The sequence below is a fragment of the Lissotriton helveticus genome, chromosome 3_1, assembly GCF_964261635.1.
Source record: "Lissotriton helveticus chromosome 3_1, aLisHel1.1, whole genome shotgun sequence".
Classification (NCBI taxonomy): Eukaryota; Metazoa; Chordata; class Amphibia; order Caudata; family Salamandridae; genus Lissotriton; species Lissotriton helveticus.
Genome location: NC_136061.1, coordinates 411,491,169 through 411,513,935, shown reverse-complemented (window position 1 = coordinate 411,513,935; position 22,767 = coordinate 411,491,169). Strand labels below are relative to the sequence as shown.

General features: G+C 47.4%; 1 protein-coding gene across 2 annotated transcripts in view; it reads left to right on the top strand.

The window, feature by feature from the left end:
- The window catches only part of ALS2 (alsin Rho guanine nucleotide exchange factor ALS2), a 1,284,778-nt gene that overhangs the window by 352,166 nt on the left and 909,845 nt on the right, over nucleotides 1–22,767 (top strand). For both annotated transcript variants that reach the window (XM_078680222.1, XM_078680224.1), the window contains one exon: nucleotides 7,922–8,107. In XM_078680222.1, coding sequence (XP_078536348.1) covers nucleotides 7,922–8,107 — 186 coding nt within the window. The remainder of the gene's footprint in view (nucleotides 1–7,921; nucleotides 8,108–22,767) is intronic.

Below are 22,767 nucleotides of genomic sequence, written 5' to 3'. Positions count from 1 at the left end.
GCAACACCACCACCCTGCTGGACAACCTCTCCAACCTCGGACTCAAGCAACTGGTGACCACCCCCACCCACTACGCCGGACACACACTCGACCCGGTCTTCTCTTCCAGCAAGGACATCGCCTTCAGCCACGCCACGGGACTCCACTGGACGGACCACAGCTGCGTCCACTTCAGCTTCAGAAGGACCATGTTCCACCATCACCAGCAACAGGTTCCCCTCAGAAGCTGGAACAAGATCACCGCAGACCAGCTCGCCGCTTCCCTGAGCAAGAACCCTCCCACCAGCACTACGAACCCCAGCCAAGCGGCCACCAACCTCACGAAATGGATCAGCGACTGCGCAGACGACCTCGCCCCTCTGAAGACCCCGCCGAGCCGACCCGGCAGCAAGAAAGCAGCATGGTTTAACGATGAACTCAAGAGCTCCAAGAAGAACTGCAGAGCACTCGAGAAAACCTGGCGCCGAGACCCAACACCGGACAACATGACTGCCCTCAAGTTCGCCACCCGAAAACACCACCAGCTGATCCACACCACCAAGAAAACCGCATTCAAGGAACGACTGGACAACAACGCACACAACAGCAAGGAACTCTTCAACATCGTGAAAGAGCTCTCCAACCCCAACGCCGGAAACAACGACATCACCCCTTCGCAAGACCTCTGCAACTCCCTCGCCTCCTACTTCCACAACAAGATCGCGGACATACACAACAGCTTCAGCACTCAACCGACGCACGCCACAACCGAACCACCGCCCCCCACCACCACCCTCCGCGCCTGGAACACGATCAGCACCGAAGACACCATCCACACGATGAACTCCATCCACTCCGGATCTCCGACAGACCCCTGCCCTCACCACGTCTTCAACAAGGCCGACGCTGTCATCGCACCCCACCTGCGGGACATCATCAACACCTCCTTCGACACCGCGACCTTCCCGGAGAGCTGGAAGCACGCCGAACTCAGCGCCCTACTTAAGAAGCCATCAGCCGACCCCACCGACCTCAAGAACTACCGCCCCATCTCGCTGCTCCCGTTTCCGGCAAAAGTCATCGAGAAGACCGTCAACAAGCAACTGGCCGCCTTCCTCGACCTCTCGCAGTCTGGCTTCCGGGCCAACCACAGCACCGAGACCGCCCTGATCGCAGCCACCGATGACATCCGAGCCCTGCTCGACAACGGAGAAACAGCGGCCCTCATCCTCCTGGACCTATCCGCGGCCTTCGACACTGTCTGCCACCGTACCCTAGTACAGCGCCTCAGCAACGTCGGAATCCAGGAGAAGGCACTGGAGTGGATCATCTCCTTCCTCGCCGGAAGGACACAGAGAGTCCGCCTCCCCCCGTTCAGATTGGAGGCCACCGAAGTCATCTGCGGCGTCCCTCAAGGCTCCTCGCTCAGCCCAACACTCTTCAACGTCTACATGAGCCCCCTCTCAGCCATCGCACGCCAGCACAACCTCAACATCATCTCCTACGCCGACGACACGCAGCTGATCCTCTCCCTCACCAACGACCCCGTCACCGCCAGAGCCAACCTTCACGAAGGGATGACAGACGTTGCCAAGTGGATGATGAACAGTCGCCTGAAACTGAACTCGGACAAGACGGAAGTCTTCATCCTTGGATCTTCACCCTCCGCCTGGGACGACTCCTGGTGGCCCCCCGCCCTGGGCAGCGCACCCAAACCCACAGACCACGCACGCAACCTGGGCTTCATCCTGGACTCCTCCCTCTCCATGACCAGACAAGTCAACGCCGTCTCCTCGTCATGCTTCAACATCCTGCGCATGCTACGTAAGATCTTCCGATGGATCCCCACCGAGACCAGGAAGACGGTCACCCAGGCCCTCGTCACCAGCCGTCTGGACTACGGCAACTCCCTCTACGCCGGAACCACCGCCAAACTCCAGAAGAGACTCCAGCGGATCCAGAACACCTCAGCACGACTCATCCTGGACATCCCCCGACGCAGCCACATCTCCGGACACCTGAGAGACCTACACTGGCTCCCGGTCAACAAGAGAATCACCTTCCGGCTCCTCACCCACGCACACAAAGCCCTACACAACCAAGGCCCAGGATACCTCAACAGCCGCCTCAACTTCTACGTTCCCAAACGCCAGCTTCGATCGACCAACCATGCCCTCGCCGCCGTCCCCCGCATCCGAAGAGCCACCACAGGAGGAAGGTCCTTCTCCCACCTGGCCGCCAAGACTTGGAACTCCCTTCCGACCCACCTCCGCCTGACCCAGGACCACCTCGCCTTCAGGAAGCAGCTCAAGACCTGGCTGTTCGAGCAGTATCGGACCCCCTCCCCCCAGCGCCTTGAGACCCTCTGGGTGAGTAGCGCGCTTTATAAATGCTTTGATTGATTGATTGATTGATTGTTCACAAAGCTGACTTAAAATTCCTCTCCTGGAAAACAGCACTTTTAGTGGCACTCGACTCTGCTTGGAGAGTAGTGAAATCCAGGCTTTCACTATCAAGCAACCTTATTTGAAATTCACCAACGACTATGTCCTTCTCAGAACTAATCCTACGTTTATTCCTAAAGTTCCCTCTACAGTCCATCTTAACAAGATTGTTATATTGCGTTCTTTCTTTCCCGATCCGTCTTCCTCTGCTGAGAAATCTTTGCATACCTTGGATGTCAAAAGGTGTCTGAAATTCTACATTTCACGTACTACGTCCATCAGAAAATCCAATCAATTCTTTATTTCCTGTGGTGGTCAAATGCCAGGAACAGCTGTGACGAAGTCCACTATCGCAAGATGGATTGCATCTACTATCCAATTCTGCCATGTTAAGGCTGGGCATCCTTTATCCATGAAACCCAAGGCTCACTCTACAAGGGCAGTGTCCTCATCTACTGCTCTTTTTGCTGTAGTACCTTTTGAGAAGATTTGCCGTGCTGCAACCTGGAAGAATGTGCACACATTTACATGAAACTACTGTCTTGATCTGGCAACAGAAGCTGAATCAGCAGTGGATCAAGCAGTGTTGCGAAACCTTTTTTAATTAAGGTAAGCCTCTGTAAGGAAGTGATTATATATTTACGGGTTGACCTGTTTAATATATAAATATGTTTATTTTGATGCCTATGTATATGATGTTTTCCCTTATTAGGGTTCAAATGTGTACTGCATTACTGTACTGGTTTTACAAGGTATCCATTGTTTTTTCTTATGATACCCACCATCCACTATACAACTAAGTTTTATTTACTGCTAGCTATTCTGATTCTAAGCATGTGAATCTATGAAAGATACCCAATACTGTATAAGAAAACGAGTTACTTACCTGTAACTTCAGTTATCCAGTATTGGTATCTTTCATAGATTCACATGTGACCCACCCTCCTCCTCGGAGAGGCTTACCATATCTCTATGGCATACTTACTGTCACTTGTGCTAGGGAAATCTGAGGGTGTGCCTCTCTGTGGAAGGTTCTAAGACAGTGCTGCAGCCTGATTGGCTATGTTCCAAATTTGGTTCTTTTTGCAAAAGTACTAAGATAGGCTAATCTAGTGACTTTGCTGTCCATAGTAGCCTATTGTGTAATACTGTTATGACTATAATGTATATGTTTTATTTTACCGCGAGACTCCCACCTCGTCGGCGGGAATGATTCAAAGCATGTGAATCTATGAAAGATACCAATACTGGATAACTGAAGTTACAGGTAAGTAACTTGTTTTCTTCTGGCAGCTGCGCTGATCCTGCAGTGGTATGAGGAGGAGGTCGGGATCTGTTGGGTAGTATATGTTCTATTAGAGGGTCCTCATCACAGCTGGGAGCAGAGACGACAGCTAATGTGTGGTCTAAGAGTTTATGAAAAAAAGCTTTATAAGCCAACAATTCTGCTTCTCGTCCTGTCCCCCTCCATTTATATTTGTTCTTTTTCTTTTTTAGGCTCTGACTTTCCCCATAGTTGTTCCCTTCTAGGCAACCCTGTAGTTTCTGGCCCTTGCATATTTATCCCAACAGTGTAAGGCCTCATACTGCAACAATTGACTCTTTCCCTGTCCTAACCTATCCATTATGCTCTGTCGCAAATAATCCAACTTTGTTTTGTCAAAGTATCCTATTTCTGGCTATTATAAATCTCAGTTGCCTTTGGTATAAACATGTCATTGTTTCAGAAATAGGCCTGCCTGGAGACCCTTTTTCTGCGTTCATGTATGCCATGCTGTGATCCTGCTGTGTGAGTCCCACTGACTACCTCTCATCATCTATGGTCAGCCACAGAGGAGGAGAAAGTAGCCGCTCAAGAAACTGAATAATATGTGACGGTGGTATAGCAGTGACGCCCTCTGCAATAGCATTAGAGGAAATCAAGATTATCATTGAAGGAGATGACTGCCTGCAGCTGGCTATTGAAGCTGTCTGGGATGTGAACTGGAGCCTCCTCATATGGGAATGCGTCTCAGAGGGCTCCAAAGGCACAACAGGCACTAACATACCTTTAAAACATCTGGCTAGAACTGAAGAAGATTCCTAGCTGATGGAACATAAGCTAATCCTCCCTCAAAATCTAAGGATGAAAGCGGTCAGTCTAGCCCATGCTGGACTTCAAAGAATGGTAAAAACTAAAGGCCAAATTTGAAACAAAGAGTGTTTCCCCCAATTCGACCTGGTGGAACAAATAGTCAAAGCCTGTCAGCTGTTCAAGATTGAAGCCAGAACATTGGCCAGTGATTTGATCCACCAACTTGAGCAGATAATGGCAACCCATGGGCTGATCCGGGAGATCAGAATTGATATTAGACCTCCTTTCCTGGGGCAAGAGGTGGCTGATTATTTTGAGTTGCTTTCCTTCAGAAATCAGAAGATAATGTCCAGCTGGTCATAGGCCAAGTCAATGAGTGAAGGTAGCAAAAGGTTCATGTGGAAATTGTCCCAAGTGATAAGGTAGCACAGGCCAACCATCTGAACATTGACTGGACCATCCATATTTCCTTTAGGTCCACGGGTCAGCCCCAGAGTCAGCTATGCATTGGTCGGACAATGGCATATGTTAGCCTGCACCACCTGTAAGGAACCCTGCCCTGCCAAATGATGAAGCTTTGCAACAGTGAAGAAGTCTGGGGAGGGACAGCAAGCATCACCGAGAAAGAACAAGTGACTTCCAAGTAGGAGACCCAGAATTCATTAGAGACCGCCAGCCAACAGGAAGTTCTGCATCCCATTAGAGCTATTCCACCGGAGAGGTGTGAAAATACGGTGGCACGATGGTGACTGCCCAGAGAGGTGAGGAGGATATCAGCAGGCATATATGTTTTTTAGGTGGTCTGGGGATAATGCAGACCCGCTGCTAAGAGTGTAGGATCCCATAGAGTGACAGCCCCCCATAAGCAAAGCTTCTCTGTAAGTGAGTCATAGGCCATACATTCTGGCACCAGTGGTGCATGGTGAAGATTTGAACTCCCCAGGACGGAGTCCACTGGCTGGCAATAGTACTTCTGACCCAGGGATTGTGCCTGTGCCGTTAGACCTGTAGAGGATCAATTTCAGCCGACTTAGATGGCCTGATTTAGAGGATGGTGATTTGGGAGGAAACAGCAAAAATGTTCTGCGTCAGTCCTAGTTCTCCAACTCTACAACAAAGATCTTCTGATGGCGACGCACGTGCAAGGTATTTCCACGCTTGGAAAATGCCTTGCAAAGTAATAATGTAAAGTCGACCGCTGCTTTGTTCGAGTGTGAATTTGAGTACACAATAACCCCGAAAGCAAGTGTTATACTTGCAGCACTCATCAAGGCTGTGAAAATGGGGATGGTGCTTTTGTGATAGAACCAGCTCCCTCAAAGAATAAAAAACCGCAGTGCGAGTGAAACTTTTCAGACAAGCTGGATAATAGGGAAGTGGGCAATCTTCTTTGATATGAGAATTTATTTCTTGAATGAAGCATTTTATTCGCGAATGATATTGGGCCAGATCTGCGAAAATGCTGCCACCCTGTGGGATTTTATATTCATTCTTATGGTGTTTCCTTCGCTTACCGGAATATAAAGTAGGGGTGGATGTAGCTCACCTAATGTGCTGTAACGCAATTACCGCAAAACACGCGAGGAGGTAAGCATCCAAAATGGACCTGCAAATTCACTTTGCGCTAAGAAAATACCTCTAAATGCAACAGAACACAAACAGCAGCAGCAACAGACACTCATGCTTGCTAAGTGTGCTGTTCTTGTGCTCCTGCTGATGGATTTGTATGACAAATTACTTATAATTACGCGACTGGGCATATTCATGTAATTTTATGTCAATAGACTGGCTCGCTAATACTGAAATTCCTCCAATTACTCTGGTGTTATTAACATTTTACCCAGGCCTAATAGAAAGCCAAAAGAAGCTGGGAGACTCAACCTAATTCCGATGTTCTCATCCACCCGAGGACAGCAGCTGATTTAATTCTTCTTTTAAGTGAAACGCTAATTAACTTTTTAGGTCACAATCTCAAGTCTCACGCTTGCTATCAGTTGACAAAATAGTCCAGTGAACAGGGCCAGACTGGGTAACCAAAAGCAGCCCTGGCAAAAATCCTTAAACAAGCCCTGCTCCCTTCATCTCCTTGCACTATCTTTCTCTTTCCATCCATCTATTCTCTCCCTCTCCTCTCCGATCACTTTCTGTTTGCCTTCTCTCTCTCTCTCGCTCTCTCTCATCCCCTCTCTCTTTTCCCTTCTCTTGTTCTCTCTCTTATTCCTCACTGCATCCATCCCCCTCCCTCTTTCTCTCTCGCTCCCTGTCCCCTCTCTCTGTCTCCTCGCTCACAAGTGCTTCCTCGTTGAGACTGGCAGTATACTACATAAACAAATAGAAAGGTACCATATCCTATCTCTCGAGTCCCTGAAAATGTGAGAGAGGCTTATAACTAGAGATCTTTAGATCACCACAGTCCATCTTCCAGGTGTCTAAGATGCTGAAGTACATGCAATTGGTAAGACTTTTCAGGAATATCACAAGTGGATCCTAAGCAACATAGTTTTGCACAGTGCCTTCTATGAATAGGGTTTCTAATTTTAGACCTCTTTGCAAATGCAGAAAACTAAAGAAATGACCTGCTTTCCATTATTACCAGCTAGTAGAGAAGGGGAATGGCCCTTTATTAGACAAGTCAAGGCTTTTTTTTATATATATTTGATGTTACACCTCGATTTTAAAGGATGGCTTTCGACAAAATAAACTGCTTGGGTTTTATTGAAGGAGGAGGCGTAATCCTAGTTCTTCAAGAGAATCTACATTTAAATCATAAGCACCCCTCCTCATTCACCAGTGGAAGGAAGGGGAGACTGTATGAGATATGGGTAGGATCTTACATTTCCATACCAAAGACCAAGAGCAACTTCCTTTGGCTTGGCATAATGAGATATTGATTGAAAGGAACAGTATTAGGAACCAGCCCTTGGAGACTGGAAAAGTATCCGGTTACACAGCCTGTAAAACGTGCTTTTGGATCCAGCTCCTGGGCAGGACTGTTCACAGCTTCTGATTTCTGTGACGAAGCTCCCGAAGGAGAAATAGAGTTACAGATAACTTCACAGGTGTCCATAACTCGTAAAAATGGATCCGTTTTTTCAAAAGGTCACTTCTTAAAAAAACGGTCAGATGTCGATGGCAGGATTCTACTCAAATGTAACCTTTTATTTCTTTGCTGTTGCTTTTGTCTGTTTCTTCATGGTTCCAATGAGTTATGAATGTGCAGGATGTGCTGTTTGGCTGGGGCACTGGAGTAGCACTGCATCCGTTTGAGTGCGTGGATTTTGACTTATATGCCATTTTTGTGCTTGTTAAATACAGGTGGATCAAATCCAGCATACTGATATTAATGCCTTTCTTATTTTTTTCATCTGCCAGTTGCAGAACTCCTAAATGCCATCTGACTCTCTTCCTTTTTCTTTGCTTCTAGGTTTGCGATGGAGTTGGAATCTGGGGGATAGCAGCAGGTCAAGATCATTCCCTTTTTCTAACGGATGGAGAGGCTTTCCAGCCTGCACTGTATTACAGTGGTCAGCAGGAGTCTGAGGGCATTGAAATCCCACAGGAAAGCAGCAACGATGCGAAGCGCACTACGCTTTTGCTAGACTGTAGTAAGGTGAGAATTCACCCTTTTGGGTGTTCTTTTCCCTTGGTGCTTTATGTACCTCTTTAGTATTAGTCTGTAAACCTGGCTACATTCATAAAAGAAAAATGGGAAGCCTGTCAATCTTTGGAGCCATGCAATGATCAAGCCTTAACTGGAAGTGCCATGTCTTTCCAAACCATGAGTTTGAAATTACTCACTGAACGAAACCGTCAGGTAAAAAGCACATCATAAAGATGACAGAAAATCCATGAGTTTAACTTTCTTATGATTGACATAATCTTTACCATCCTCTAGAAGGGCCCTACAGGAAGACACGACCCAAGTTTAAATCTTAGCTAGTGTTTTCTCCAGGAGTAGGTGTCAGGCCATGCCCAATCTGCCACCAACCTCTATTAATGGGATAATAATAAAACCTTGCAGAACTATCATTTTCAGACCATCATTACCTAACATTTTCTTAGACTTAGTCTAAAGTTGACACCAGTAATTATAAAGAAGCCCTGATTAGCACTGCAATATATAGGATGGAGTGATGAGGTTCAGTCAGTTGATTTTACACCCCTTAGATAAAATTGCCTCTAAAAATACTCTGCGCTGCCTGTGCTCAAATGAACCTTAGTACACTGAGTATCTTATGCACTTAGGGAAGACAAGCAAAGTGGCTGACAGACACTGCTGTCTTCATTTTAATGTTACCAAAAAAGCCTTATACAGATCTGCCCCTCAAAAATGATAACATCACAACGGAGATAGCATGGACAAGGTACTACTTCAATTGAACTGCTAATGCATCCCCACCTGTTAAAGAAATATGTTGCATAGTTATTGAGCTTTTTCACTTCCTCCTGCATGACATCACCTATTCCACAAGCAAGCCTTCTTTCTTAAGTTGCCAAACTATTTTCAGAAGATTGACGGTATACAAAACTATTTCATCAAAAAAGACTTAAGTCTCACATTGCTGAACAGTCATGTGTCCTATCAAGTAAGACCAGGATAAGTTTGTTCATGCCATCGTATAGGATGTTGAGAGCTGAGGCATTACATCCGGTTCCCCCTGGAGCCCTGCAAGGTAAAATCGGCTAACTTTGCGATAGAGGTTATGTATGTATGTATATGTAAATGTATAGGCATTTATATAGCGCACTACTTACCCGGAGGGTCCCAAGGCGCTTCGACCGCTGCGAAACCCTTCCTGGCTTCCCTGAGAGATGGTCCCTTAATGGGTATCTCCAGGGTGAGACCAGGCATCCCCGGCGGTCTGGTGGGGCCGTTAGTGAAGATGAGGCAAGCTAATGCCCAGAGTTGCCGAGTGTGATCGCTGATCAGAGTGGGCACCGAGGCGAGAGAATTATCGAGTCCGCTGACCCTGGTCCAGAAACCTGCCGCGCCGGGAATCGAACCCTGGTCCCGGGCCGTCCTCTGCTCTCGGGTCTGCCGCCTCTAACCAGTGAGCCACACTACTTCATTGCCACATTGCTTTCATTTCTATCTTCTTTTGCTCGCTAGTCTGGTCCTGAGGGTCTAGAATGTAGTAACTATCATAACTCTGTTGAAGAAATAAGATGCCTGCCTACTTTTCTGGACCAGCTATCAGTCTGCTTCCATTTTCCTCCCAGATTATTAGAAGTGTAGTTTGTACTTCTCTTCAATTTACTTGGAATATAGCATCCTTCACCCTGCATAGATTGTTTTTTTGACCTCTTCAACTTACACCGAGTCCATATCGGCCTCCGCTTTAGATGACCTACAGCTTACCATAGAGGCAGGAATTTTAGAATCCGTAGTCCTTTTAGATATTTCTGTCAACTTCAGTGCTGTCTCCCACCCCATTCTAAATGAACATCTTTGTGAGACCGGGGTGCAATGCAGTGCCCTAGGTTGATTCGTTTTTGAAAGATCGAACTTTAAGGGGGTTTCTTGCTTTCTCTTGAAAATAACTAGTGCAAAGTAATTGACGATGTGTAACATTATTGAATCTTTATGTTCAACTTTTGGTTGCTTAGATTCAATCTTTAAGTTTTGTGTGCTATGGTTTTGAAAATGACATGCAGCTCATTATTCAGTTGCAGGATATGGGAGAGTTGATTTACAGTGATTTCAGTGCTTCTTTGTAGCAGCAGGTTATTTGATGGACACCAGTGCACTGCAGTAACAGTAGATGATTTGATTAACACGAATGCACGGCAGTTAAACTCGGGCAACACAAAGTTCTGTTTGTAGGAGGTCCAACAGGTGTACGGTCTGACTCAGGGTGTCCACACCGTGTAACAACTACTTCAATGGACACATTTAGAGATATTGGTTTACCTCAACCTTTCTTTAAAATTTCGAATAAACAATCTAACCTTTCCCTGCTGCATATTTTAAGGTCACTTAAAAGTCATTTTACCTATTCTTCTAGTTGATTGTCAGAAAGTCTTAGTCCAGACAGCTGTTACTTCTCAACTAGACCATGAGAATTCACTCTGTGTAGTTCTTCCTAAATGCCTTAAAAGAAAGCTGCTAATAATGTAGTTGCTAAAGTTATTATTGGAACTAGTTTTACTCTTTCGCTGATCAAATTATGCATGTATATCACAGAGCAATCCAGCTATAGGAGTGTCTCTCTCGCAACAAAGGTTCCATGGAAATGCTTAATTGTGCGCCATCACTGATCCTCATCTAATTTCTTCTTGAAGATACCTAAGAAGTAACTTGCCATAATGAGCTGTCATACACTGTCTTTCTTCAGTCTGAAGCTACTGAACAAACTAATATTAGTAATCAGGAGAAAACCAAGTATGTACAATTGAAGAAGTGATTAACAATGTGTTTTGTCACAACCCCTTTCAGAGAGCCAAGGGGCCAGCCGGGGTTACTGGCCCAACCATGGCGGCCATGGCATTTCCCTCCTGCTGCCCATGGGCCCAACCGACTATGGGTCCTCATGTAACTTTTCCTCGAATAACTTGGCCTAGTACTACCCCGTCCAGCATTAGACTCAGTGATAGCTTGGGTCTAGCAGTCCAAGTCTCTTTGAAGGAGAGGTAGGTGACAGGCAGACACAGGCACAACACTCTCCGAACAAACAATGGCAATAAGCCGATTGTACAGTCAAATACTTGCTATTATGGAAAAATTGTACTTTAATGTAAACGCACAAAGCATAAAAACAATACCCTAAATAAGCCCTGCAGTCTTTTAGGGTCAGCATGCTACTGTTATCCTGGGCGGAATCCCCAACTCAGTCTTTCTCTTTCAGTGTGGTTTGTCATTCCCTATTTGATAATGGAGGCAACTTTCAGATTGGGCCCACGCTAGTCACAGCTAGAAAAAGTCAAAGTTTAGCCTTAAGAGGTAATGTTAGCCGGGATAGGTGCTAAGTTCGTGCAATGCCCCAGCAGGCTTACCAGCCTCAAACAGTTGTGGCTCACCCGATGGCAGCCACCAAGGGGTGCTTCTTTGCATGCTCCGGTCTCCGAATGCTGAGGGCCCGCTACCTCTCAAAGGTCGTTCCCCTTTCTTTTACAACATTGATATGTACTGCTGATCTTAGTTTCAGATCTGAGCAAGATTCCTCCATGTAGGGTAAGGTAGATATTGCAGACATCCTTGTATTTTGAAGTTATGTTCCTGTAGAATAGCTCCTTGGGTTATACACCTGCTGTGAACATCTGCATGGGACTTGTCTACCACAAGTTTGAATTCTTGAAGGACCAAGACATAGTTTAATTCTTTGACTTTGATAAAAATACGTATCATTGTGTTAGGTAGTAATGTTATTAATTGACAAAAACAGTCTAGGTATTTTGAGGTTTGTAAAGCCATTATTAGTTTATTTATACATGTACCCCATTATATGTGATACAGTATCTATTATTCAAAGGACATGCTTTTTTTTACAATACCAAAGGAACACAGGATGAAATATAACTCCCCAGTCTCTGGGTGCCCTATGTCAGTCGTCCTCTCTTGGCTCCTGTAGTGATTGGTATTTGATTGGTATTTGTCCCTCACACCATCATTGACATGACTACCCAGGGCGGCAGCCTTGACTTCATGGTGGCTCCCCTTCTAGCTAACTGGTTGATGCTGATTTTGGCTTGGCAAACGAGGACCGCCTTCTCTTCACACTGGTCACCCTCCAGCACACATGTGGTCACTGACTTCAGGGTGCACACGGTCACACGGTCAATGTCCCTAGCCACGCAGTGGCTCTCCCTTGGCTAACTTGTCTCGGCTCACACAAGGGTGACAGCCCTAGCTTCTGCAAGAGCAGAAGGATGGTCCATTCTCTTGTAGTGGACCCAACCTGACCAAGACTCTCATGCTTCGCTCACAGGGGTCCACTCAACAGGATCCCTGCTAGCCTTTGCTCCCGCCAAGCGCTCTTCTTCTCACAGGATCTACTGGTCTTGGCAGGCAGGATGAAGGCTGGTGCTCCAGGTGCAGGGCAACTGATCTTGACTTCCTGGGTAATGAGCCCTCACCTAGCAGGGAGACCAGAGACCTTGGTCCATAGCCCTGGTTCCAGCAACCAGAAGTCTTGGTGATCTTCTCTTCGGTTGCACCAGACTGTTGGACAATGCTGGTAAACAACCTGTGGGAGCTCTTGCTTCCACCTTTTCGACTAAATCCTGACACTGATGGTAATTAGTGTTTGGTCCTTTAATATCCCTGCTTTGGGTGTCGACGTCTTTGAAGTGTCTTTTCCTGTACCCTGTCCCATGACTGACCCATAACACAGGCCAAGGGAGTACCTAGGGATCACATCTCACTGTCTTCGTCCCCTGAAATATTCCTCACAAATGTTCAAAGGCCTAAGTCTTTCCCTCTTTCATAATTTCCTGCTCATACCATTCCAACCTTAACAGACACACCATCTCTCTGACAATTAACCCATGCCCACTAACCAGGAAATTCTTCCGGGGCCTTTGATGCTCACAAAGGATACTCTGGTCCACTTCCTCGAGTGCATGTGTTCCCAACCCAGCCCTCAGGAATTCCAGCAATCCACATATTCTGCCTGGGGGCTTGCAGTTGTCACTATCCTTTATGGGCCATATACTACAAAAAGAAACCTACCACGCACAGGCACCCATACATCCCAGCAAGCACTTGCAAGTATCATGCGCTGTCTGGCGCTACACACAATCACCACATAGATCAAAGGTGAGTTAGGTACACCGCACCAGAACTGGCTGGGCCCAAAGTTAGCACTCCTGTGATAGAGGTCAAAAAAAGGCCTGTCCACACTACTGGTCATTACTAAACACAAAATATGTATGCTGCAACCTCTACGTTCATGTCACTTGACTCTTGGTAGGGGTAGTAGCCCTCTAAAATTATGAGGAGAATGCTTGCGGCATCCTTCCCAGTCTAACAAGACCACATTACCACAAGACAGGCCCTAGGTCATGAAGCACATGCATGATCTGAATTTGCTCAGCACCAGGGATCCATATTTCTGGTAAAGACTTCTCACTGCAGATTTCTCACTATTTGAATATTCCACAGGTGTCGAACTGGATTTGGAAACCTTTCAGCAGTACCTTTGCACTCTGGTAATTGACACAGTTCCGCTATGGAAATGATGTGCGGAACCTATAAAAGCACCACTCAAGTGCATTGACATGAGTTCCTTTCTTTCCGGGTGTATTAAGAGCAACTTGAGACCCTTACCTCATCCAAGTTTTCAGTGTGTCAAGGGAAATGTCACATCGCAAAATGACAAGTTTTGAAACCTGTAAGGACTGTTGAAAACAAATGTCTGTGGCAAATCCTCATCAGATATGAGTGCAGTGCCTAGGGTTGAGTCACTACTCTAAGGCCTGCAGTGATTATGTGTTGGTGAACCTGAATGCCATACAAGACCACGAGGTGAAACACTGCATCGCCAAGCACTGAAAGCCCCTCTGCAATGAGACCAGTCCAAGTTGAAAGTTTGATCTCAAACCTGTTCGGGATTAAAAATTAGCAGGAGTCCAAAGGTCTGTCTTTGTCTCGAGCAAAGTATTCAGGTAAGTCGAAGGCAAAACATAAATCTTGGCCCTTTGTCGCCACTCCCGTTCTGAGAAGGCACGGGGGAAGCACCATACATCTCGTTCTCGAAGTCAATCGATATTGGATCCTATCTCGCAACCCTAGTTTACGGGGCGTCCACTTCTTTGAATTCTTTCTGATCCCTCTTGTGCGCCTTTGGGCCTCACAAAGCCACGAGGCCCTTGATCTGCAATGCCGCCGCCGTGTTCGCCCTCAATGTCAGTTGGACTCTCCCTGCCCATTCTGAAGTCGCCTCTTGCTCCAGTTTCAACTCCCCCTCTTTCACCGAGGTCCACACTGGTTCCCAAAACGTCGATGCCAGTGCCGACTCAATCGACACCAGAAGACAAGGTACCTACTGTACTCGCTGATGCAGAGTCAACACCAGTTTGACCTTTACGGAGGCCAGCGCTCGACTGCTGTCAAGGCGCCACTTCCTCAACTCGACCTGCAGCCTCCACAAGCGCGAACACATACCCTGCAATTCCTGTTTTGCATTGATTCAAACAATGAGTACGACAGGGGTTGATAAGATTGGACAGCCATACCACAAAGATGATTGATATCTCCACTAAGTGAGGACTCCACTCACCCCCTGGTCTTGCCACTGAAGAGAGGGTAATGAGTAGTACTTTACCTCCATCTCCTCACTTTGGAGGTCAAGACCAGTGTCCTGACTGAAGTCCTTCAGCCGGAGCAAACATCCACTGAGACCCACTTGCCTTTCAGTGATGCACTTAGAGATATCTTGTTGGAGTTTTGGGCCAAATCATGCTGTGGGCCCCCAGTAAACAGTCATATTGCAAGAGGCCACTGCTCTGCCCTGAGCAACGCTGCATTTTTATCTTCGAACAATCTACTGAAAGCTTGGTGGGCCAGGCGTCTGCAGGCAGGACAAACCCAAATACGAGTCCAAATAATCTCCCCCAGAAAGGGAGTCAAAAAGGGTGTAGACGTTCGAAAAGAGAGCACTCTCATTCAGCTGTTGGCTTTGAGAACAGTGAATGCCAGCTGCCTCCTGGGAGGCTGTTCCTACGCCTCTTGGGATTTGGTGGCTCAAGTCCTCCTAGGTGTTCCTGAAGATCTCCGACCTGTACTTGTCCAGGCTATACAAGACTGTGGTGACACGGCCAAGTTGTGGCTTGGACACCACCAATTCCATTGGCACTAGTGTTGCCATGCGCTGCCACCTTTCAGGTGATGTTCAGTCGTCCCTCATGGACTTGCCCTTTGACTGAACCTGACTGTTTGGGAAAAAGACAGGTTTCTCTCTAGAGCAGTTTAATTAGAATAGAGCCACTGCATGCTGCTTAGGCTTATCTGCCCTACCTCGCCAACTGCATCAGCCCTATCACTCCTTTCGTGACTTCAGCAGATGCGTCCCTTACTGTCAGCCAATCCAACCACAAGGTGCCCAGCAGTTTCGCAGTCAAGGCCAACAAGCTGCTTAGTGTACTGCCTTCCCACCCCCTCATGACCCCACCGATCAAACCCCTTCAGCAATCCCTTAGTGAAGCACGGTCACCTGGTGGGAGGCAGGATCTAACGATTCTTGCTGGGTTGGCAGGCCATAACACCAGACAGATAGGTCCTGCAAATAGTTTGGAAGGGGTATTGCCTACCCTTCCTTTCCACACCGCCGCGTCTTCCATGTCCGCTAGAAACTGACGGAGGACAATCTGTCCATTTTGCATCAGAAAGTGCAAGCCCTTTTGGCAATTGGGGCTACAAAGAGGGTGCCCACACCAGAAATAGGATGTGTTTTTTTCTCCCCTACTCTCTGGTGCCCAACACTGATGGAGTTATTCGTCCTATTTTAGACCTGTGCCCTCAACTTCTTCTTTCCCAAGGAAAGATTCAAAATGCTCACACTGGTCCAGGTCTTGTCTGTGCACAACCCATTTGAACTGCAGGATGCCTATTTCCATACACCCGTCCTGAAGCCTATCGGCACTCCCCTTCGGTCTAACCAGTGCCACTTGGGTGTTTACCAGTGGCGGCTGGTCCATAGGGGGCGCGGGGCAGCACCCCACTAGGCAAAAGCAAACTGACTGCTCAATAATAATCCGGCTGCAAGAAATGTAAGCAGACGAGTTGACAGCTTTGACAATTTGTCTGTTTACATTTCCGCCCTTTGCTGGCAGCTGCTTCACAGCCTCAAGTACGCATGAGTCATAAACGCACAGCGCACGCAGGCAGAGCAGGAGAAGTCCAGACTCTGACTGCGCATCTGCGAGGGGCGCTTTTTATTTCAGAACCCCCACTCCATTCACATTACATTAGGCATGCTGCGCGTGCCTAGAGTAGTGCAGGAGTCTGGAGATGGGACCCTGATAGGGCGGTGACGTATAGTCGGCCCATGCCCAATCAAATGTTAGGATACAGCCTAGTCAAGTCAAGTCAAATAATTTATATAGCGCGCTACATACCCAGAGGGTCTCAAGGCGCTTGAAGAGGGGTGGGGAGTTACTTGTCGAATATCCAAGTTTTGAGTTCCTTTCTGAATGCTAGGTGGTTCTGAATGCGGCGAAGGTGAGTGGGAAGTGAGTTCCAGGTTATAGCTGCCAGGTAGGAGAAGGATCTTCCTCCCATGGTTGTTTTGTTGATGCGAGGTACAATAGCAAGGGCTTGGTTGGAGGAGCTTAGCTGGCGGGAGGGGGTGTAGAAGGAAAGACGAGTGTTGAGGCATTCGGGTCCAAGTTCGTAAAGTGCTTCGTGTGCGTGGGTTAGGAGGCGGAATGTTATCCTCTTATTGACGGGGAGCCAGTGGAGGTTTTTCAGGTGGCTAGAAATGTGGTCTTTACGCGGGATGTCTAGTATGAGTCTAGTATGTCTAGTAGTAGCCGCCCCCAATCGCATCCTGTCATGCCACTTGCCAGTCAAGCAAAAGAGCGGGGAGAAGTTAGTTTTACATGTGTGAGAGGAGAGTTGCGTGATGCGATGCGGAACCGGCGGAGGAGATGCCTGGTAAGTTTGTTTTTATTTTATTCATTTAGATAAATGCTTCCCCCTCCCCGTGCGAACCCCCTCCCTCCCTCCTCCCCCCCAGTCATGCCGGCCACGGCTGATTGTATCACACAAGCATGTTTTGTGATAATTAAAGTGACGTGTTACCAATCGTTTTAATGCGACCTGCCTGTGAATTACCGGTTATTCTGCGCCCTCACTGCCTTTCACTGTACAATGAGTTGTTGCTCTAAGGACATAACGTGAGCAATATTTGCTGATAAAGGGCAATCCCATCTGATCAGTCTATTTGAGAAGACTTTTTATGGCTCTGATAATAGTCTTGCATTTGTCTGATGGTGTTTACATACATTTTATGTGTCCTACAAATGATGTTTTATTGGCACTCTAACAGGTCATGAATACAGTGTAAGTGCTGCAGTTGAAACGTGAAAGATCAAAGAAGCTAATTGCTTCCTTTAAACATCACTTGCTTTGCATAAATTTTTTCTTTTAGGTCTGACAAAATGCATTATGTTTAAACTATCCTATGAGATGTTATGTTGGGACCCGTTGAACAGTGGACGAAATTGCGATTTTCTTTCTGTGCGTAATATGCATAATTCTTGCAATAATTAGGGGTGTTACGTGAATTACGTTTGGGCGTCCTTTTCATGAAAAAAGCATGCGAGATACCTGCTCTGTCTGTTGGCCACGCAATCACGTTGTGAACGGTTCTAGCCTGTGGCAGTGCGCATCCAGTTTCCCATTTCCTGCAAAGAATTATCTGCTCAGTCTAATATTACCGCCAGAGGAAAAATTTGCATATAGTACAAGACACGTAAATTACAAGAAACTCAATAACTAGGATACATTTGAAAGAATTGCACAGCCTTAATTCTAAAGCTGTATTTGCTGTGCATGGTTTGGTAAGTTTGGATTTATTGTGTGGTTTATGGAAGGAATTTGGGAGTTATGCTTGAGGTTCAGAAGTGCCCTTCAAACAATTGTGGCGAACTTGTGGCAATGCTTAAACGTGCACAGAGCTTGAGGAGGTCTGCACTTCGGGGAGCACAGCACCGAATAGTAGAGTAGCAGGTGCTTTTGAGATGAGCGGGCGCTGATTCTTTCACCCACCACTTTCGACATAAGTGAAGGCAGTGATGGCAGGACACCGTCAGATGTGAAGGGTCCCAGTCTTTCCCTACCTCGATGACTGGCTATTGAGAACGAACGAGCTCGTCCCATGAAGTCATCAGAACGGCCAGACCATGGCAAACCTCTTGACATCTTTGGGGTTTACTATCAGTATGTCAAAATCACACTTGACTCCTCAGATTCTCCCCGCCATCAGAGCCATTTTGGAAAAGGTTCGATTTTGTGATTTTTCCCTGGAAAGTAGAGCCAAGCACAGAACCAAATCTTTCAGCCTCTGTTCTGTATTTCAGTGATATTTATTCAGAGGCTCCTGAGACCGATAGTCTCCTGGATTGTGCTGATCAAGCACGGCAGGTGGCATATGCAGACTCTGTTGTGGGATTTGCAGTCTCAGTGCTCCCAACTTCAAGGGGATCTCTCAGACCACGTACAGATTTCAAAGGAGGCTGCAAAAGATCCGGTGATTGCTGGACCCTGATTGGGTCAGTGGTGCATCCCTTTCCTATGCAACTTTGTCAGTGGTGACTGATGTGTCGCTTCTGGTTCGGGGTGGCAATCTGGGTGAGGTGGATATCATAAGCCTCTGGTCTACGGCGATGTCCTGGTTCTATATCAACCTTCAGGAGCTTAGGGTCATTAGCTTGCCATTAAAAGCTTTCCTTCCGTCTGTCATAGGAAGGCTGGTACACATGGTTACGGAGCACACAACCACCTCATGATACTGCAACAAACAGGGAGGGGGGTCCTACAGCTGTGGCCCTGCAGAGGTGGCCCTACAACCTCTGGAAATTGCTTGACTACCAGGAATTTTCCTAGTGGTGAACCAACTGGCAGTATCATTGAATGCCATGGTGGGCGAGCTCAGCCTAGTGTCAGTTACCCTCGGAGGTGGTGCTAGGTCTCTTTCTCTAGTGGGGAGATCTTTGGCTGAGAGTGTTCATAACGCCAGAAACGTGCAATGTCAGGCCTTTCGCACATTGTAGTATCTAAAGCATCTCTCGCTTGAAGACATGTTCCACCTTGAGTGGGATTTAAATCTTGTATGCCTTTCTGCCAATACTACTCCTACCCTCTGTTCTCAAGAGATGGGCCCAAGTCATCCAAGTGGCTTCGGATTGGGCACGGTGGATATGGTATTGAGACCTCCTGGCTTGAGCATCTGTCTTTAAATAATGCTGCCCTTCCAGGAGGATCTGCTGTCACAGTTGCTGGCTCTGCACCAGGGTCTTCGCACTCTCCACCTTTATACTTGAAGATTGATCAGCGACAGATGAACACCTTTGGCCTTCCTCTAGAGGTGGTTGATGTTATCTTGGCACTGTATACGCCTGTCGTTGGGACACAATTGTGGCTTGGTGCAGCTCATAACAGATAGACACACTCCAGGCAAATTTATTTTACTTTTTTCTGTTTGTTTTGTCCCTAACCTGGCAATACTTTGCACTGGGCAAAGGTAAAATATATTGGGCCAGATGTAGGTAATATTATTTTTCCGATTCTTAAATACCGACTCATACCGAATCGGTATTTCAGAATCGGAAATTGGTATGTAGGTAAAAAATTGGTAAGATTTACCGATTCGGAATGACTCGGAATCTGATTTCGGTATTTACCGATTCGGTAATTTCCGATTAGGTAAATACTGATTCGGTAAAACCCATCCATGGAATGAATGGGTTTTACCGAATCGGAATTTACCTAATCGGAAATTACCGAATCGGTAAATACCGAATCGGAAATTTGAAACTGACAAACATGTGAGCCTGTGAACCAATCCGAAACACCAACCACACCCAAAAACAAAGGTACAGTGGCATCAACCAATCAGAATCAAGCACCCCTCCCCAGTACCTGAGAGTGGCCACACCCATGCAGGTGCTGAAACTGAACAGTCAGGAGAGCAGGAGGACAGACAGAGGAGCAGGCTTCCCTGAGCTTACCTGAACAGCACAATGGAGACCCAGGATGGCCAGAGGGATGCAGCAGAGCGCAGGAGGAAGCTGAAATTCAGCCCTGAATAACTGCAGGTGCTGGTAGAAGAGGTGGTGAAACACTACTGCAAAATCTTTGGCAAACAGTCTCTGCATGTTGCAGAGTCTGTCAAGCGCACTACCTGGATTGATATCCAAGCAAAGGTAAATGCCATCGGTGTCACCCACCGGGAAATTGATGATTTAAAAAAAAAAAGGTGGTATGACCTTCGTATTATCACCAAAAAGAAACTAGCTGCCCACAGAAAAGAAGCTGCAGCAACAGGGGGAGGCAGAAACCGAGCACCACAACTCACTGCCATTGAGGAGCTTGTGGAATCCACCCTAGAGCCGGAAAGCATCCATGGCATTGGGGACGCTGACAGCACCGCCAGAGCTGCAAAGAAACAAGGTAAGAAGCATGGACATTATCAATAACCCATTTCCCTGTTCGCCTTCCCCACTCTGTGTGCCTACATCACACTCCAGAACAGGATTTACTAATACCCAGCAATGCTTTATGGGAGACGTAGTCCTAGCTAGATAAAGCAATGCAGTCAGCATACCATACAGCAAGGGATGCAACACACTACTAGCAGAAGCAAATGAGGAGCAGGCAAATGTGTGATAGTAGTGTGATTTAATCAAGACACACAGGTGAACTACTCCACTGACACAATGTCCATGTCTGTCCACAGGAGAGTCATCGCGCAGCACAGCAATGGATAGGGAGAAGAGGAGAGAAGAAGCTGGTCCCAGCACAGTTCAGCGAGGGAAGAACACAGAGCAGGCAGCCAAGACACCTGAGAAAACAACCACACCACAGCCTCAGTCACCTCTTTTGTTTGTGAGTCAGGAGTCAGTAGCAGCAGCACAGTACCCCACACCAAGTACACCGTCACCTGTGCAGGAAAGGGCAAGGCGGCTTGATGTGCCCCCTCTCCGCATCCTAGAAACATCTGAGGAGGAAGAGGAGGAGTGTGACATGGCAAGCAATCCACCAGAGTCAGCCAACGCTGAGCTGCAGCCCACTCCAAGAGCTGTGCGGGCCAGTATCCGAGTCCGAAGGGCACGGAAGAGAGCTGAAGGGCAGGACGTTGAGGGGGTCTTCTGCGGTCTGGAGGCCACCATGGTCAAGGTCCAGCGCCTGCAGGCAAAGGCAATTATGGGTGTTCAGAGGCAGGTGCGCACCATTAACAACAAGCTGGATAACATTGACAAGGGCATAGAGAACATTTCTGACAGCATGCAGTCGCTGGCTAATGGCATGACAGACATGACCCAGTACATGACAGTCCTGTGCGACAAATTGGACAGGGACCACTTGGAGAGGCGCAAGGCTCGTGTGGGTGTGCGCCAGCAGACCAAAGCATTAAACCGCTTTGCAACTGCAACCACCCTGCGGTGCAGACGGTCCGTATCGATGCAGGATGTAATTGTGCACTGCTGCACCGATTTATCTATGGGGATGGGCAGAGTGACCTCTTACGCAACAGACAGCCACTAGAGCCGACACATGTGTGGGGGAAAGTGAAGAATCCACCAGCAGGAGTGGCGCAAGCACTCCTGTTCCGGGAATACGCAGGAGCGGCAGGCGTCAATCCACAGAGCAAGGCAACACCGAAGGCCCTGAAACACAGCCACGTCAGTCCCACCATGTAATCCGTGGACGGAAACATTAACTATGCCCTCAACCCAAAGGACAGGTCACAGTGGGGTTAACTGTGACCACCCAGTCATGGACATTGATATTTTGTGTTACCATTGTGTGGTATGATTGGTAAGGCGTAGTGAAAATTAAACTACGTACATCATATTCTTAGCCTGTCTGTGTCTCATTACTCACTCAGAAATATTGCTGTGTGATCTCTGCCCGTCTTAGTCTCCCATCTGTTGCTGGTGCTGCTACTGTAGCATAGGGCTCTGCCTGTTCTGTGTCGTCATCAATTCCTCATGATGTGTGATCTCCACCTCTGTGCCTTCCTTGGTGGCAAGATTGTGTAACATGGCACAGGTCGCAATGATTCTGCAGCACAGGATTGGAGTGTACTGGCGTGCCCCTTCACTCTTGTGGAGGCAGCGAAACCTGCTCTTGAGGAGTCCAAATGTGCGCTCCACAACGTTGCGTGTAGATCTGTGAGCCACATTGTAACGCCTTTCACTCCTGGAGGATGGGTTGAGGTAGGGGGTGAGCACAAAGGACCGCAGGGCATATGCACGATCGCCTGGGGGGGAGAAAAATTGCCATTTGTTGCATTATCATGATACATTCATCTACTGTGACTGTCAGGGGTGTCAATGTAATTTACATAGCAGGTATCTGTTCCCAAAATCTCCGGCAACTAGGCGTGTGTATATCCCATTATTCTGGAATATGTACGAATCATGGGTACTCCCAGGGAATTTTGCCACGATGTCTGTGATGATGTTTCCAGCATTGCATATGACCTGCACATTGATGGAGTGCGTCGACTTCCTGTTCCTGTATATGTGTTCTGTGGCTGCAGGTGGGCAGAGTGGTATGTGGGTGCCATCTATGCAGCCTATCACGTGAGGGAAGTGTGCCAGTTG